This window comes from Lathyrus oleraceus, chromosome 3 (genome assembly GCF_024323335.1).
Source record: "Lathyrus oleraceus cultivar Zhongwan6 chromosome 3, CAAS_Psat_ZW6_1.0, whole genome shotgun sequence".
NCBI classification, from domain to species: Eukaryota; Viridiplantae; Streptophyta; class Magnoliopsida; order Fabales; family Fabaceae; genus Lathyrus; species Lathyrus oleraceus.
Genome location: NC_066581.1, coordinates 474,526,581 through 474,543,206, shown reverse-complemented (window position 1 = coordinate 474,543,206; position 16,626 = coordinate 474,526,581). Strand labels below are relative to the sequence as shown.

The 16,626-nt window shown below is 30.0% G+C and overlaps 1 protein-coding gene across 1 annotated transcript; it reads left to right on the top strand.

The window, feature by feature from the left end:
- The first annotated feature begins 2,131 nt into the window (after positions 1-2,131).
- On the top strand, positions 2,132-5,471 carry LOC127128235 (peroxidase 55). Its single transcript, XM_051057457.1, has 3 exons — positions 2,132-2,407; positions 3,438-3,629; positions 4,782-5,471. The coding sequence occupies exons 1-3, from the start codon at positions 2,201-2,203 to the stop codon at positions 5,340-5,342; spliced, it is 960 nt and encodes a 319-aa protein (XP_050913414.1). The 5' UTR covers positions 2,132-2,200; the 3' UTR covers positions 5,343-5,471.
- Positions 5,472-16,626: the final 11,155 nt, after the last annotated feature.

Here is a 16,626-nt window from a genome sequence, read left to right as displayed (position 1 = left end):
GTAGAAATACTACATTGGAAATCAGAAAGAGTAAAATGTGTCAGTTGTCTAGAATTTTGTTGAACCTGTAAATTTCCTACCAATGTATTAATCGATACACTTTGATTAGAAATGCCTTTTTGGCCTTGATTCCTTTGAACTCCCTATATGGTAGATATGATAGAACGATCACCTAAATTTGCTTGTTTGATTTCCAACTCCTTGACTTGTTTGACCTCATTATGAATAATATGTCATACGATGTTCATAAGTTTCTGAGAGACCTCACACAAGATATAATATATCCTATTGTCCAATTGTTGTCTAATAAAAGATAATGTCATTACCACCGATTCCTCAAGTGGGTCAATTCACGCTCCTCTAAAAGTCATGGAAAGAGGCACAATTGTAGGTATTTGCACTGTTTATGGAAGTCCATCAGGTTGTTGTTGGTTGATTCATGTTTCTAAGGTTTTTTTAGACCGAAATTGTATTTCTCAAACATAATCTTGATTTGGTGAATGAATTTTTTTAGTTGTACTGACCTTAATGTCCCATCAAGTTTACCAAATTTATTGTTGAATTGTGAGTTATTATCCAAGGATAAGTGGATAACTCTCTAACAATGATTTATTTGTCTTCAAGTGATCAAGCCGAGGAATATACTATGTCTCTCGATTGTAGTTTCCTTAACTTGATTGATTGGATGTTTCAAATGATTTACGAATTATGGAATTTTTGTAAGAAACTATTCTACTAACCGCATAATAGTTGCCTAAAATCACGAGACTCATGATCCCAATAAATCTTAGAAAGACTCAGCTCTGCCTTATTTGGAAATAATTTTTCACTTGCTTGACCCTACTTTGATTGAGAAACGTTCAACATATAACTTTACACTTATTTGTCTACCGTCCTCAACTAAACACTTTAATTATTTTTAAAGTATATTATCATAATAATAAATCAATATATTCACTTTTTTTTAAAGATAAAATAAAAGTAAAATTTATGAAAAAAAATTACTAGTCAAAATAGGCTAGCTGCAACAACTAATGAGTGTTAATGTGTGTAGTGTTATAATGATAGAGGGTCTCGCCTAGGGCGATACCTCTATACGGTCCAAGGAGAGGCGACGAGTGAGTGTTTTATAAAGGGATGTATCCTCTTGGAGTTTTCTATCTCCCCGTTATGGGAAACATGAGAGAAAAGCGTTTCTTGGATAGAGGAAAAGTCAAGGTCTTTACTGACCCACATCTCCCTTGAAAATAGGCGTTCAAGAATCCACCATTGATGGATGGACAACAAACATTTCCAAGAAAATCATAGGTCTAGAGGACCTCTATAAATATCTCTCATCTCAAAAGGGGAATTAGAAAAACTCTAAGTCATACACACTCTCCACAACTAAAAGAGCACCACACACGTTACTGCCTTAATACATACGACTAATCTAACCGCCCATCTGCAATCAAGTAGCGCCGGCCACCACATGGTATCTCACCTCACATTAGTTGGTCCCTTAAATAGCCTCAAACACCACCATATATAACTTCTCTCCTCCGTGAACAAGTCCTCATCATCAAAACATGTTATACACCTACTAAAGCATCTGAACCTCCCTACTCTTATAGGAAAAACACACACCTGTATTTTTTAACTGAACTGTATATAAATTAAAAATTATAATTTAATTTTACTACCAAACACATTAAGTTTCTATACATATACCATATGAAATGCACTTATCTAGCTTTTCACAAGAATATATAATTTTCTATAAATAATAATATAGTCTTATAAAGACTTGCTCAAAAAATAAAAAGTCTTATAAGGAAAACATCTAAAGGAGGCTCTCCCCTATGCTCCTGTGGGACCCTGAGTTTTGTTAATAACTTATTTAACATAAAACAACAATGGAGTCGTATATCTATTTTCTAATAACACTTGATTTAGCATGTTAATAAAATAGCAAGTGAAAACTTAAAGAGGAAAATTTCATTTTGACAAGTTACAATGACAAAAGCTTGAACATAGACCAAGACATTTTCCAGCTATATGTTACTATATAAACAATAATAACAAGTGGTTTGGTTTGGTTTGGAGGGTAAGTAGGTAATATCCTATGCCATATAATAGTGGTATATTGATCTATAAGCTATATATATAAATAGAAGAAGTATAATAGAGTTGTAGATATATTTAACAAAAGCTACAAGAGATGGAGAAAATAATAAGGTTTGTGTTTATGGTTATGGTTTTTATGATGTTATCAAGTGGAGAAGGGCAATTAGTAGAGAATTTCTACATTTCAAGTTGTCCTAATGTAGAACTGTTGGTGTCTCAAGCAGTGACAAACAAGTTTACTCAGACAATTACTACTGGACAAGCAACTCTTCGTCTCTTTTTGCATGATTGCTTTGTTGAGGTATATAATTTGAATTTTATAATTCATATATTGTTCTAGAGTTTCTCATTTATTTGTATATATTTTCTTTTCTTGGCTTCTAATTATTGAAAGTTGTTGTAATTTAGATCTCAACCCAAAGTTATAAACTTATTTTCAAATTTAAAGAAAAATATATAACATTATCGCTTTTAAAACTAAAACCACTACTTTTACTCTCAAGAATTATGAACAAAATTGCAACGGTATGAAATTCGGGAAATAGAAACTCCAGTTTTGAAAAGGAGAGATTAGTAGTCTCGTTTTAGGTGAAATGTGAATATAAAAAATGTATAGCATTAGGACTTTTATGGCTGGTGGAGGCTTATGCTTCTTTTTCCAAGGTCTTAATCTTAAATATGTCATCCATTAGAAATTTTCAAAAACGTATATGGAAAATGGAATGGTATGCGTGACTCATATTTTATTTATAGAAGTAATTGACTAAATATAATATACTAAGAAATAGGGCCGTTTATTTTAACTTAAAAAAAAAAATAATATTTTTTTTAAATGATTTTAAATATTTTTTTAAATATTAAATAATATCAGCTCATTTTTTTATAAATAAAAAATTTGACTTTTAATAAGATTATTATAAATTATTGAAAATTAAAATATATTCAGAATCACATAATTTTTTAAAATTATTAAAATTTTGAAAAATTATTTAAAATAAATTCAATTTTAAGTGACTTTTTAAATTTTAATATCTAAAATAAATTATAGTAAAATAATGAAATATCTAAAATAATATTATATAAAAAAATTATTTACATTTTATTTATTTTAAACAAATTAAAATATATATAATAATTTAAAATTCCAACACAAATTATGGACATGGTAATCAAAAGTATCCCATGTCAGAAGAATATATTACAACTAGAAGACATTGACTAAGAAAAAAAAACATTTATTTAGAGAACAACTAGTTTAAACAAGTTCAATATCTCCCAATTCTTTTTGGTTTATAGTTTATACTAAAGAATAATTGTGATCTCTTGTGTAGGGATGTGATGCATCAATTATGATAGCTTCACCAAACGGAGATGCAGAAAGAGATGCAAAAGAAAATCTTTCACTACCAGGAGATGGATTTGACACTGTGATTAAAGCAAAAGAAGCAGTCGAAGCTTTTTGCCCAGGAGTTGTTTCATGTGCAGACATTTTAGCACTTGCCACTAGAGACGTTATAGTGCTGGTAAGTAATATTATTATTTTAATTCTATAAATAAATATAACACTATCATCTAATTATGTCACATTTTAACAAGTCTTCTTTTTTACGTCACATTTTTTTAATATGTATTACAAACTTAGTGACATCTCAAAATCCTAGTTAAATTGTCAAACTCATCAAAAGATTTAATACTTTTAAAAATAGAGTTAATTCGTGCGGGTTTTAGACAATTTCTATAAGTTTATTTAAATTTTTCTCAGTCTACTTGTTGAGGATTTATACGATGAATTATGTGAATTACATTTTAGATTTACATGTTTGATATTTGTTTAATTTTTTTATAATTAACTGTACTCTTATTTTTTCATAACTCAATTTATGATAAATTTTTAGGTGGAAAAATGTAGTTATTGATTTCAAATTGTTACAGAGGGTGTTTAAGCTGTGTTTAAGTAAAACACTTTAAAATGTTTTTATATGTCATTTAGCAATTTTTAATACTTAATACTTACAACAGATCACTTAAAGTTGTTGATAATAGTAATTTTTTTAGCTTTTAAAACTAATAAATTTTTATATTATTATTAAAAAAATTTAGCAAAAATATAATTTTTTTTAGATTAATCTATTTATCATAAACTAACTCAGATCAAACTCTGAGACAAGATATTATGATTTATTAATAACTATATACGAATTAATCTAAAATATTTAATATATAAAATTTTAAAAAATAGGTTAAACAGATCGATTCATTGAATATTCATTTTTATTTATAAATATTACAACTTACAATTTTTTAATTTTCTTAAATTAATTGACAGTGTCTTATATTTCAGATCGTAGAATAATTAACATATTTTTTAAATATTAATTCAAATCATCTATTCCTTTTAAATTATCTTTTTGATAAATTCCTTGTTTCTCTAATCTAATAACCCCATCTTGGGTACAAATAAAAATATTGTTGACAAACTCCTTTTAAAGGAACAAAATAATTGTTAAATCTTTTTAAAACTTATTTGAAGAGTATTTTATGAATTCTATAACCTACTAAAGTGTATAATTACTTAAATCTCATATATATATATATATATATATATATATATATATATATATATATATATATATATATATTCTAATTTTTTGTGTGTGGCTATATTTTTTATATAGCTTGGAGGCCCTTCATTCACTGTTGAGCTAGGACGCAGAGACGGACTTATTTCAAAAGCATCAACTGTAGAAGCAAATCTTCCAAAACCAACTTTCAATCTTAATCAATTAAACACAATTTTCTCCAAACACAACCTAAGCCAAACCGACATGATTGCACTCTCAGGAGCACACACGGTTGGATTCTCACATTGTGACCAATTCACAGATCGTTTATACTCATCTCAAGTGGACCCCACATTGAACCCTAGCTACGCACAAGAATTAATTGCAGGGTGCCCTAGAAATGTTGATCCATCTATTGTGCTTCCTCTTGATCCTCAAACTCAATTTGTTTTTGATAATATTTATTACCAAAACTTGGTTAATGGAAAAGGGTTATTAACTTCTGATCAAGTTTTGTTCAATGATGATGCTTCAAAGTCTAAAGTTGTTGAGTTTGCTAATGATGGTGCTAAGTTCTTTGATGCATTTGTAGTAGCTATTAAGAAGCTTGGAAGGGTTGGGGTAAAGACGGGTAAAGAGGGAGAGATTAGGAGAGATTGTTCTAAATTTAATTAGTGTGATATTTAATGAGTTTGTTGCGAAATAATAATGACAATAATTTGTATGTTAAGAGTCACGGTGAAATCTAAATGTATTGTTTATATTGATGTCAATATTAGTTCCCAAAGGAAAAAGGTTTGCATATATTTGTTTTAAATTGGTTGCTTGTGCTCATTAAACTAATTCAATTATGGTGTGATGATGTATGTTTTTTCAAGTTTTATCTTACTTATATAAATAAAGATGTATATATGATATTAATAGATTTAATTAAGCCAGTGGAACATGTATAGAGACTTAAATCAATTTTTTTAAATGATGTATTTTCAGAAAAGTAAATATATATTTTTGCTGAGGCTAATATCAAAAACCTTGAAACTTATGAGGCTTCACTTTTATTAGTTAAACTAAGAAAACATTCATAGTAGAGGGGCCTAACTATCCCAAAATAAGAAGAACTAGGTTCCCCGTATTATCAAGAGGAATATTATGCGCATGACCATCTTCTCCTCAAAAAGAGCAAAGCAAGTTAAGGCGACCGTGGCCTCACCACCACCTTTCGGAGACAAGGGATAAGATCACATCCAAAATGACTAATAATAAATAATATACCATTCTCTGCTGATAAATAAAGAGGGGTCTCTTCCACTTTAACTCTCAAGTTAGATTCACATCCAAAAACACTCTAATTTGACCTTTTACCTAATCCTATTGATAAAAAAAAGGCTTAAGTGCCTAAAAAACCTAACGAAAAAGGTAAAGGGTCCTTTTCAAAAGAAGGTTTGGAGGCCTGATCCCACTTTCTTATTAAGATGAGTCACAAACCAATCAGAAACATCCTAAACTTTGTTTGCGGCTGGAAATTTACAAAGTCGTCATCATTCGTTATTTGTTCCTAAAGAACGGAGAAATAATGATAAAACATAAAGTTAAAGGTGAAACACTAAGGTTCAGAAGTCAGTTAAGTAAGGAGAATGTGTTAGGAACCCCTCACTTCCATTGTACTCAATGGGAGTCTTCTCTAGTTCTAGGATTAAGTTTGTTTGCTTAAAGGATGTCTGTTTAGATTATTTATTCTTGCCTAGTTACTTATTTATTTATTTACAAGAAAAATAATTTATTATTTTTTTAAGAAAAGATTATTTAATTATAATAAGGACCAAAAAAGATTTTTTATAATTGTACTCGCTAGAGTGTTTCGACTATATGTCTACGTACCTTCAAGTAATATGAAGGATCAGAGTATCATAGTTCGGATAGAAAATGAGTGTGAGTTGGTTGATTTTAGAGAATAGTACTAGGTCTCATTTTAGCAGTTAAACGTATGTATGTATGCTCACACGGTTGAGGTTTAAACATTGTTTGTTTTTGCTTTAAACGAACCGAACTATCCTTTTATAAAAAAGTTTTGAATTTGGTGTACAAGGACATAAAATAGATTTGATGATGGGAGTTGATTTTAACTTATGAAAAAGGTTTTTTTTTTCTGTCTTCTTTTTTTATTAACATCCTAATAGAAAGAAAAGAGACATTTTTTATATTTTTAATTTATATTAATAATAAAAAATAATTAACTTGTATTGATAAAAAGGGAAACATCTAATATAATTAAATTGAGTGACCAAGATTAATTGATTAGGATGGAATATAATATTTTTTATATTTTTATTATCTTTTGGGATTTTGATATTTAATGTTTTTGTGATTAAATATCATATAAGAATAAAAGAAACATATTTTCTATTTTATTTTTGTATATTAATAACCTATGGAAACTAACCTGAATTGATTTAATAAAAATGAGAAAATATCTAACAAAATTTAATTAACTAACTATAATTAATTTGTTATAATGAAGTTTAATTATTATTTTTTGAATTTAAATGATTTTTGAAAGTATTTTTATATTTTTGGTATTTTTATTATTAATGAATAAATAACTAAAAGGGAAATCATAATTTAAAACTAATTAATGAAATTAAATCAACCTAAAAAGTTTTAAAATTTTCTAACTAATTACCCTAATCTAAAATATTAAAAACTAAATAATCTAATTGGAAAAACGAGAATTTTGTTATAAAACTAAATAAAACAATATAGAGATCAAAGACAGGAAGAGAAGAGAGAAAATAATATTATATTATCTTATTCAAAAGTACACTTTACATTGCAATGTGGATCTTATTTATAGGACCTAATGGAGATGGAAAATCACAACTATCAATACGAAATAGGAATATGAAAAGAAGAATAAGTATGGACATCCACTTTTATCTTTATTCATAACACTCCCCTTGGATGTCCATTGAGGATATGCCTCGTTAAAACCTTACTAAAAAAAATCCATTGAGAAAAAATATAGTGAAGGAAAAAGAGTACAATATTCTTTCATTTCTCCCCCTCAGCTGAATGATCATTTCTTCGATGAATATCAATCTTTGGTACTAGTTGATTAAAAAATTTACTTAGGAGTGACTTTGTGAAAAGGTCTACAAGGTTATCACATGAGCAGATTTGTTGGATGCTTATATCACCACTCTTTTGAAGATCATGAGTAAAAAATAACTTTGAAAAAATGTGTTTTGTCGGGTCTCCTTTAACATAATCATCTTTCAATTGAGCGATGCATGTAATATTATCTTCATATATGGTCGTTGTATTTAATTTTTTAGAAGATAAACCACATGTATTTTGTATGTATTGAATTAAGGATCTCAACCAAACGCATTCTCGACTTGCCTCATGTAATGCTAAAAATTATGCATGATTAGATGATGTTGTTGCTATTGTTTGTTTCACCGATCTCCATGAAATAGTTGTACCCCCACATGTAAGCAAATAACTTGTTTGTGATCTACAATTATGAGGATCTGATAAGTAACCTGCATCTGCATAACCTGTTAATTCGAATCTGGATACTTTGGTATAAAACAAACTCATGTCTATTGTACCTCTAAGGTAACGAAGTATATGTTTGATTCTGTTCCAATGTCTTCGTATAGGTGAAAATTGTATCTTGCTAATAGATTGATAGGAAATGATATATCAGGACATGTATAATTAGCAAGGTACATTAGTGCTCCAATTGCACTGAGATATGGTACTTTAGGACCAAGCAATTTTTCATCCTTTTCTCGAGGTCTGAAATAATCATTCTCCACTTCTAATGATCTAACAACCACTCGAGTAGACAACGAATGACATTTGTCCATATATAAGTGTTTTAACACCTTTGCTATATAGCCTTCTTGATTTACAAATATTCCTTTGTCCAAATGTTCAATTTGAAAACCTAGACATAATTTTGTCTTTCCTAGATCCTTCATCTCGAACTCTTTATTTAAACAATTCATAGTTTTTGGAAGCTCTTCAGAAGTTCCAATAATATTTATGTCATCCACATAGACATTTATTATTGCAAATTCCTTTCCTGATCTTTTTATAAAAATACAAGGGCAAATGGAGTTATTTGTATATCCCTCTCTAAGAAAATATTCACTGAGACGATTATACCACATTCATCCCGATTGTTTCATCCCATAGAGAGACTTGTTCAATCTTATGGAGTAGCTTTCTCGAGATTCGTAGTTGTGTGCGTTTGGTGTATTAAATCCTTCAGGGAGTTTCATGTAAATTTCACTATCAAGTGAACCATATAGATAAGTTGTTACAACATCCATCATGTGCAAATTAAGCCCTTCATGTGCTACAAGACTTATTAGATATCAAAAAGTGTTTGCATCCATTATAGGTGAATATGTCTCATCAAAATCAATTTTAGGTCTTTGCGAAAATCCTTGAGCTACAAGCTGAGCTTTGTATCTCACAATTTTTTTCATTTCGTTTTCGTATAAAAACCCATTTGTATCAAACTGGCTTCACACCTTGAGGTGTTTAGACTACAAACCCAAAAAATTATCTTTTGTAGAGTGAGTTTAATTCTTCTTTAACTATATCTTTCCATTTTGGTCAATCCTCACTTTGTCTACAAATTTTGATAGTCGTTGGTTCCTGATCCTCTTTGCCATTTATCTCATTTAGGGCTATATTGTATGCAAAAGCATCATCAATGTCGACTTCATTTCGGTTCCACTGTATTCCATTTTGGACATAATTTATCCAGATCTCTTTATTTTCATTAGTTTCAGGTATATGATCAATCTCTTCTAGAGATAAATTGTTTATTATGTCTGAAGGTTCTTTTATATTTTCTATATCCTCCCTTGGGCCATCTTTATTCTTAGCTCCCTTTCTTGTTCGAGGATTTTTATCTTTGGAACCGATTGGTTTGTCACGCTTCAGACGTGGTTGAGACTCATTGGATTGTCCAACAGGGATATCAGTTTTTATTGGAGCATTTGCAGTTGGTATATATGATTTAGTCACACCTTTTGGGTCAGTGAATTCATTTTGTAATTGATTTGCTAAGTTTTACAGCTGAATTATCTTTTGAGCTTCTAGTTCAAATAGTTTTGGTCGAGGATCAAGATGAGATAATCATAATTATTCCAAGTGATCTCTTTTTCCAGCTTCTTATTCTCTCCTCTTAATATTGGAAAATTTGATTCATCAAAATGACAATCAGCAAAATAAGCAGTAAATAAATCTCCTATTGTTGGTTCAAGGTACTTTACAATAGATGGAGATTCATATCCAACATATATTCTCATTCTCCTTTTAGAACCCATCTTTTTGCGTTGTGATAGAGAAATTGAAAGATACGCCGCACATTCAGAAATTCTTAGTGGGGAATATTAGGTTCTTTACCAAAAACTAATCATAAAGGGGAAGAGGTGTGGTAACTCGTTGGCCTGATGTGAATCAATGTTGCAGCATTCAAAATTGCATATCCCCAAGCAAAAACTAGGAGTTTGCATTTCATAATAAGTGGTCTTGCAATTAATTTTATTCGTTTGATAAATGATTCTGCAAGTTTATTTTGTGTATGAACATGTGCTACTGGATGTTCGATGTCAATTCCAATAGACATACAATACTCATTAAATGCTTGAGATGAAAATTCTGCAGCATTATCAAGACGTATTTTCTTGACAGGATAATCGGGGAAATGAGCTCTTATTCGAATCAGTTGAGCTAGCAATCTCGCAAACGCCTAGTTGCGAGTTGACAACAAACAAACATGTGATCATCTAGTTGATGCATCAATTAAAACCATAAAATATCTAAATGGTCCACATGATGGGTATATTGGCCCACAAATATCACCATGCATACGCTCTAAAAAACTTATAGATTCATTTCTAGTTTTTGTTGGTGATGGTCGAATTATCAACTTCCATTGCGAGCAAGAGTTGCATGAGAACTTATTTGATTGAATAATTTCCCTACTTATTAATTAATGATCGCATGAGTTTTCAATAATTATCCGCATCATTATATAACCGGGATGACCCAACCGATCATGCCAAATTAGAAATTTATTATTTGTACTAATATAAGTGTAGTACAAGTCAGATGATAAAGTTGATAGCTTTTCTATTACACATTTTGTGTCCGAATTATGTTTTGTAATACAAAGATATTCAATCCCTCCATCATCTCCTATTTCAATATGGTATCCGCTTAGGCATATATCTTTAAAACTTAATAAATATCTATGAGACTTGAGGGGAATATAATGCATTATCAATGTGCAATATTGTTCCTCCACGTATCAACGTATTGACTCTTCCGGAGCCTTCGATTATTTTTTAGGTGCCAGTTATAGTACTAACATCAGTCTTTCGATTCACTAAATTATAGAAATATCTTTTATTCTTCAGAATTGCCTGGGTTGTTGCACTGTCAGCAAGACACATATCTTCATTGTTGGTGCTAGTGTCCATATTCATTCTAAAAGAAAAATATTTCTTCAATAATAAGTTATAAGCACACTTTTAAAACACAAGTCATAAACACTTATTTAATAACTAAAAATGAGATTTTTATATATTTTATTTCTTGACACTTCCATCTCCAATAAGGTGATCAATTTTTTTATTTAGATCGGCAAAGAAGTCACCAAAATCCAATTTCGTAAGATTTGACATACATAGTTCTATCATAAAAAATAAAAACTAGATAAAATATTATGTATTAAATATTATAACAAGATACTTATCATAAAAGAAATATTAAATATTAATATTTAAAATAACATTTTTGTAAATTCCAATATTTAAAATAACACAATGGTAGACTGGATTGTTACATTAGTCTTAAATTTTTCTATTTAAAAAAATACCAAATTAGTGACAAAATACATCTTGCATTTTTTTAATTAATTGTTATAAAATCTAAATTGCTAACTCGATCTAAATCATGAAATAATAACATTTCAAACAAATTCCAATCTCTTGACACAATAATAAATATAAGAATTAATAAATTCCAGTATTTTAAAAATAAAGAGTGTTTACTTTAACAAAAAAAATTCTTAACTTCCTTCCTTATGAGAAACAAATATTTTCTTGCTTCATCTTAAACGAAAAATAGAAAATAGAGTGTTACAAGTTCTTCAAGAACTATACAATGTTATATTGCTATCCTTCAGGATGCGATGCTTTATAAGTTCTTCAGAAATTATATAAATGATTTGTCACAAACAATGATCTAAAAATTATATCATCCATCTGGGATGCATTAAAATTATTTGTGTTATTCTTCTTGAATGACAATCTTTTGTCTACTTTTTAAAATTACAAAAAGTCATCAGTAATATTATACTTTTCTAATGCTAAGTAAATTATATCACATACTTAACTATTTTTTTTTATTTCCATGATTCTAAATAAATGATGGTTCAAGATTAATTCGAGATGGAAGCGAAAGAATCATACATGAGAGCTTCATGTTGATAACTTATTATAAAACTAAATAAAACAATATCGAGATTAAAGAGATGAAGAAAAGAGAGAAAATAATATTATATTATCTTCTTCAAAAGTACACTTTACATTGTAATGTGGATCTTATTTATAGGACCTAAGGAAGATGGAAAATCACATCAATTAATAGGGAATAAGAAGATGGAAAGAATAATAAGAATGAACATCCACTTTTATCTTTATTCATAACAATTTTTTATTTTTTATTTTTGTTATTTTTTATTTTTAATTAAGTGACTTAAATGTCTTGGTGAAATAAAATATAACATGTTTTTTTTTGCAATTAATTAAACATTAGTGGAAAAGTGAAAGAAACAAACTAATTTTTATGTTAATAATTAAAATAAACCATTCTAAATTAATTTTGATGAAAAGAAAAATCTAATAATAAAACTAGACATATTAGTCTTTAGGTTCTTTAACTTTAAGCGAAGTTCGTGTAGGTCCCCTAACTAAAAAATGTTACGTATTGGTACCTTAACTTCTCTTCGGTTAAACTATTTCGTCCCTTTCGTTAGTTAGGGTGAAAAAACGTTAAGTATGATTGAGGTGGCATGCCAGATATGCAACCATTCAAGTTAACACTCAGCTGCTATGTTATAAATCATTTAGGATTCATGTTTTCCCAATATTCATCTTCCACCTTCGTTTTTCATTGTTCATACATCCATCTTCCATCTTCTATCGTGCATTTGAATTCCCCCATCTTCCATCAGTGCTTCAATATCTAAGAATGCAAGCAGTGCTTCAATCACAAGTTTTAGTACATCTAGATCTGTGTATCGTAAAAACAAGATAATGGAGTGTTTTTGCCAAGATGATAGTGTTATTCATACTATTAGTGATGTGAACAGTGTTAACTATGAGAGAAATTTCCGGGTTGTAGAAATTACAGAAATCACATGGACAAGGGGTTTTTTCAAGTTGTTAGGGGATGAATTTGTTGATGAAAGGGATTTGAAGCTTAAAAGACAAAAGAAGAAAATTAACAAATTGAAGAATGAGGTTATTCATACTAAAGGATGGTTGAAAATGTCCATTGTGGTTGGAATATTGAGCTTAGGGTTGAACCTTGTGTTTGTAACAATGTATTTCAATTAGAATTAGGGTAATTTAGTGTTTTGCAATATGAATGCAATCTTCTGTTTATTTAATGGAGAATGTAATCTACTTATTTAACTTCAACGATTTACAACATGACTTTTTTAACCATTTTCTAGGAATATTAAAATTCCACGTCAGATTTAAATTGTCTATCCTGACATTTTTAATGTTTTTCAATACAAACTAACGGAAATGACCAAATATTTTAACGAAATTGAAGTTAAAGGACCACTGTATAACGATTTTTCTTAAGGGCCCAAAGCTAAACATTGTATAAAGTTAAGGGACTAAATGATCCATTAAGTCATAAAACTAAATATAAAATTGCCATTTTTGTGTTTTGGAAGATTTTGTTTACAGAGTTATTGATTTAAATTGAAACAAGTTTAAAAACATTGATTTAAGATATTAGTTTAAAACAATTTGATTCAGGATATTTGTTCAAGAAAATTTTGATTTATGATATTTGTTTTGAAATTTTGATTTGTTATATTAATTTTTAAAAAATATTTGACTAATGAGACTGGTTTAAAATTGATTTATGATTTTAGTAAAAAAACTTGATACAATTTTTTATTTGAGTTTAATTAGAACATGATTATGTTATTTGAAATACGTTATGATTTTGGAATTATTTAGTGTTGTTGTTGTTCTTCGATGTGAAGAGCAATAACTTTAGGGATGGTGATTTTCGGTAAACTGTGGATGGAAAAAATTATACAAAACTTGTGATATTTATAGATAAGAATTAAGTCAAAAAATTGAATGAGATTTGCCTATTTTTGGAATGATTTTATTTGACCTGATTTTATTTATTTCTTAAAGGCTAAGTCAACGAATCTGGATGGATTCAGGCCTTTATGAATAAATTGAATAAAAATAATTTTTGATAATAAAAAATAATGTCATAAATGTAATAACAAAAATATTTTGATTTTTTTTATTTTATACTAAGCTTTTTTATTATTTTTAGATTAAAAATATAAAAAATGAATATTATAATAATTATTAAAAATAAAATAATTAAAAATTCAAAAATAAATAAAAAATGAACATTTTACGGAATTTTGGTAGGACTCTAACAATCCTCTATTTGTTTCAATTCCTACGATCATTCGATCATTTTGGAATTTTGGTAATACTCTGATGATCCTCGGGTCGTTATGATTCGTATGATCATCTGATCATTTTATGGGAATGAGGTAGGACTCTAACGATCCTCCGGTCATTGTTTGATGAAACCCTGGTGGAACCATGTGTATTTGATGGAACGTATCCCATGTGTGGGATAGGTTGCTAAGCTTGGGATGTGAGAGAGGAACACCTGCTCACTGGTTGATAACGATCATTCAGGATGATAGATTTACTAAATGTGTTCTTTTGGAAGACTCGTGGTGAATGAGCTTGCTGGGGGAATCCTTTGTCAAAAGGCGCTTGGGGAAGTGTTACTTACTGGGGAAGGACAATAAGCATTCCTGCTTGGGAATTATACTGGTATAGCTGGACATTGAGAATTTAATCGTCGTCGATATAAGAAATGTTGTTGAAAGGCCTGCCCCTAACAATTATGATCTGGAGGTGTTGCCTGGAAAGGAACCTGGATCTTGCCATGTTGTGGTATGAACTTGATATGGGTTGCCCCAATATCTAAGTCTCAAAAGGTTTTCCCTATATCATTAGGGTCTGAAGGAGTGTCCTGAGAAGGAACTTGTATCCCGCCGTGCTGTGATACGACCCTGATAAGGAATGCCCTTAGTATCTGAATCTTACAAGGTAGGCCCCTGATTAACTGATGCTTGGAGGTGTGATCCTAGGTTGACCAATTCTTGGAATGATTTCCCCCTGGTCAATAGGATCTTCAGATGATGTGCCTTTATGATCATTAGGGTTTTCGCCTGATTAGCAGAACTTCTTAGGTGTTTTACCCCTAGTTAGAAGCATCTTGAAACAGTTTGCCTTTGATCAGACCATTGCTGAAATTTCTTTGATGCTAAGTATTGATTTGCTAGCAAAATGTTAATTTTTTTGAAAAGTAATTCTAACACAATGCATATGCAAGTTTTTGAAATTAAGAATTGTTATGGAAAAAGGATATGGTGCATACATATTCCATGAGGTTGACGCGAATGAAGATGCAATAGTATGATAAAAAAATGTGATTATCGATGATTTAACAAACATTTGGAGTCAGTTTGACAACAATTTTTTGCAGAGTACGCTTTCATAGTGAACCTAGCTTCAATTAGGACATTTGAAGGTTGTACCGTGGACGAGGTTCCTTGTTTATCCACCAATCTTGAGACATATTTCTTAGTGTTTTCGCACTTGTCCAAGTAAGGGGTGACACTTGTCTTTTCTTTTGTTAGGCATACATGTTCTACTGACAAGGTCGTTGCTACTGCTAGGGTTAGGATAAAGATTGCATGGAGATTCAATGCAATGCGGGGTTAGGATAAATATAGACCTAAGGAAACCCAAACGGGTTTAGGGATAGTGACAGACATATGGAAACCCATACGAGTTCAGGGATTGTGATAGACAAAAGGAAACCCCTACGAGTTTAGGGATTGTGACAGACAAACGGAAACCCCTACGGATTTAGGATAATGATGGATATAGAACCCACATATGGGTTTAAGGATAATGCCGAATATAAAGACACCTTGTTTAAGAAAGGCTTCTTATAGATATGGATAATGACCGACATGGGAAACTTAAACATGTTTAGGAATAAGATGGCAAAAGAACAACCTACATGAAAGCTCCCTATGATAAGATGGTTCTATGTTTTTACTACCCAATCCCCTAACAGGGTAAGCTCTAGGATTTTATTTGTTTTTTCAGAATAAACCCAAGGTCATGAACCCTAAGTGAAATTCCATCATGATAAGGTATATCCCTCCCATGATAAAATTTAAGTAGAGTCTCCCTTAGGGAGCCTTTGTATGAACGAAGTCTCCCGTTCAGGTTATAGAATATGTCTTTAGAGTCATGGATCAAGTTCAAAGTTTTATCACGAAGAAGGGCTAGCCAACTCATGATAAATTCTTTGGACCGATCTGCTCTAGGAGGAGTCGTCGTTAAAAACCTCATGGGATAAGAATTCACAACAGTGAAAACAGGACGACCCCTTACTTAACTTATGTTCTTTCTCGAACTCGGATATAGAGTTTGCTCTCCAACAAAAATAAAACCCCTGAATGTTAGGATAACAATAAAAGTAATAAAGACATGAAATAGATAAATAAAGTAGTGGCAGAGAATAAAAATAAAATAAGCAAGCAAAACAAACAACCATAGTACTAAAG

Excerpts from the sequence above, each read along its gene's own strand:
- LOC127128235 (XM_051057457.1), top strand. The coding sequence starts at position 2,201 with ATGGAGAAAATAATAAGGTTTGTGTTTATGGTTATGGTTTTTATGATG. Across the intron at positions 2,408-3,437 it reads TGCATGATTGCTTTGTTGAG|GGATGTGATGCATCAATTAT; the intron begins GTATATAATTTG and ends TCTCTTGTGTAG. Across the intron at positions 3,630-4,781 it reads CTAGAGACGTTATAGTGCTG|CTTGGAGGCCCTTCATTCAC; the intron begins GTAAGTAATATT and ends TTTTTTATATAG.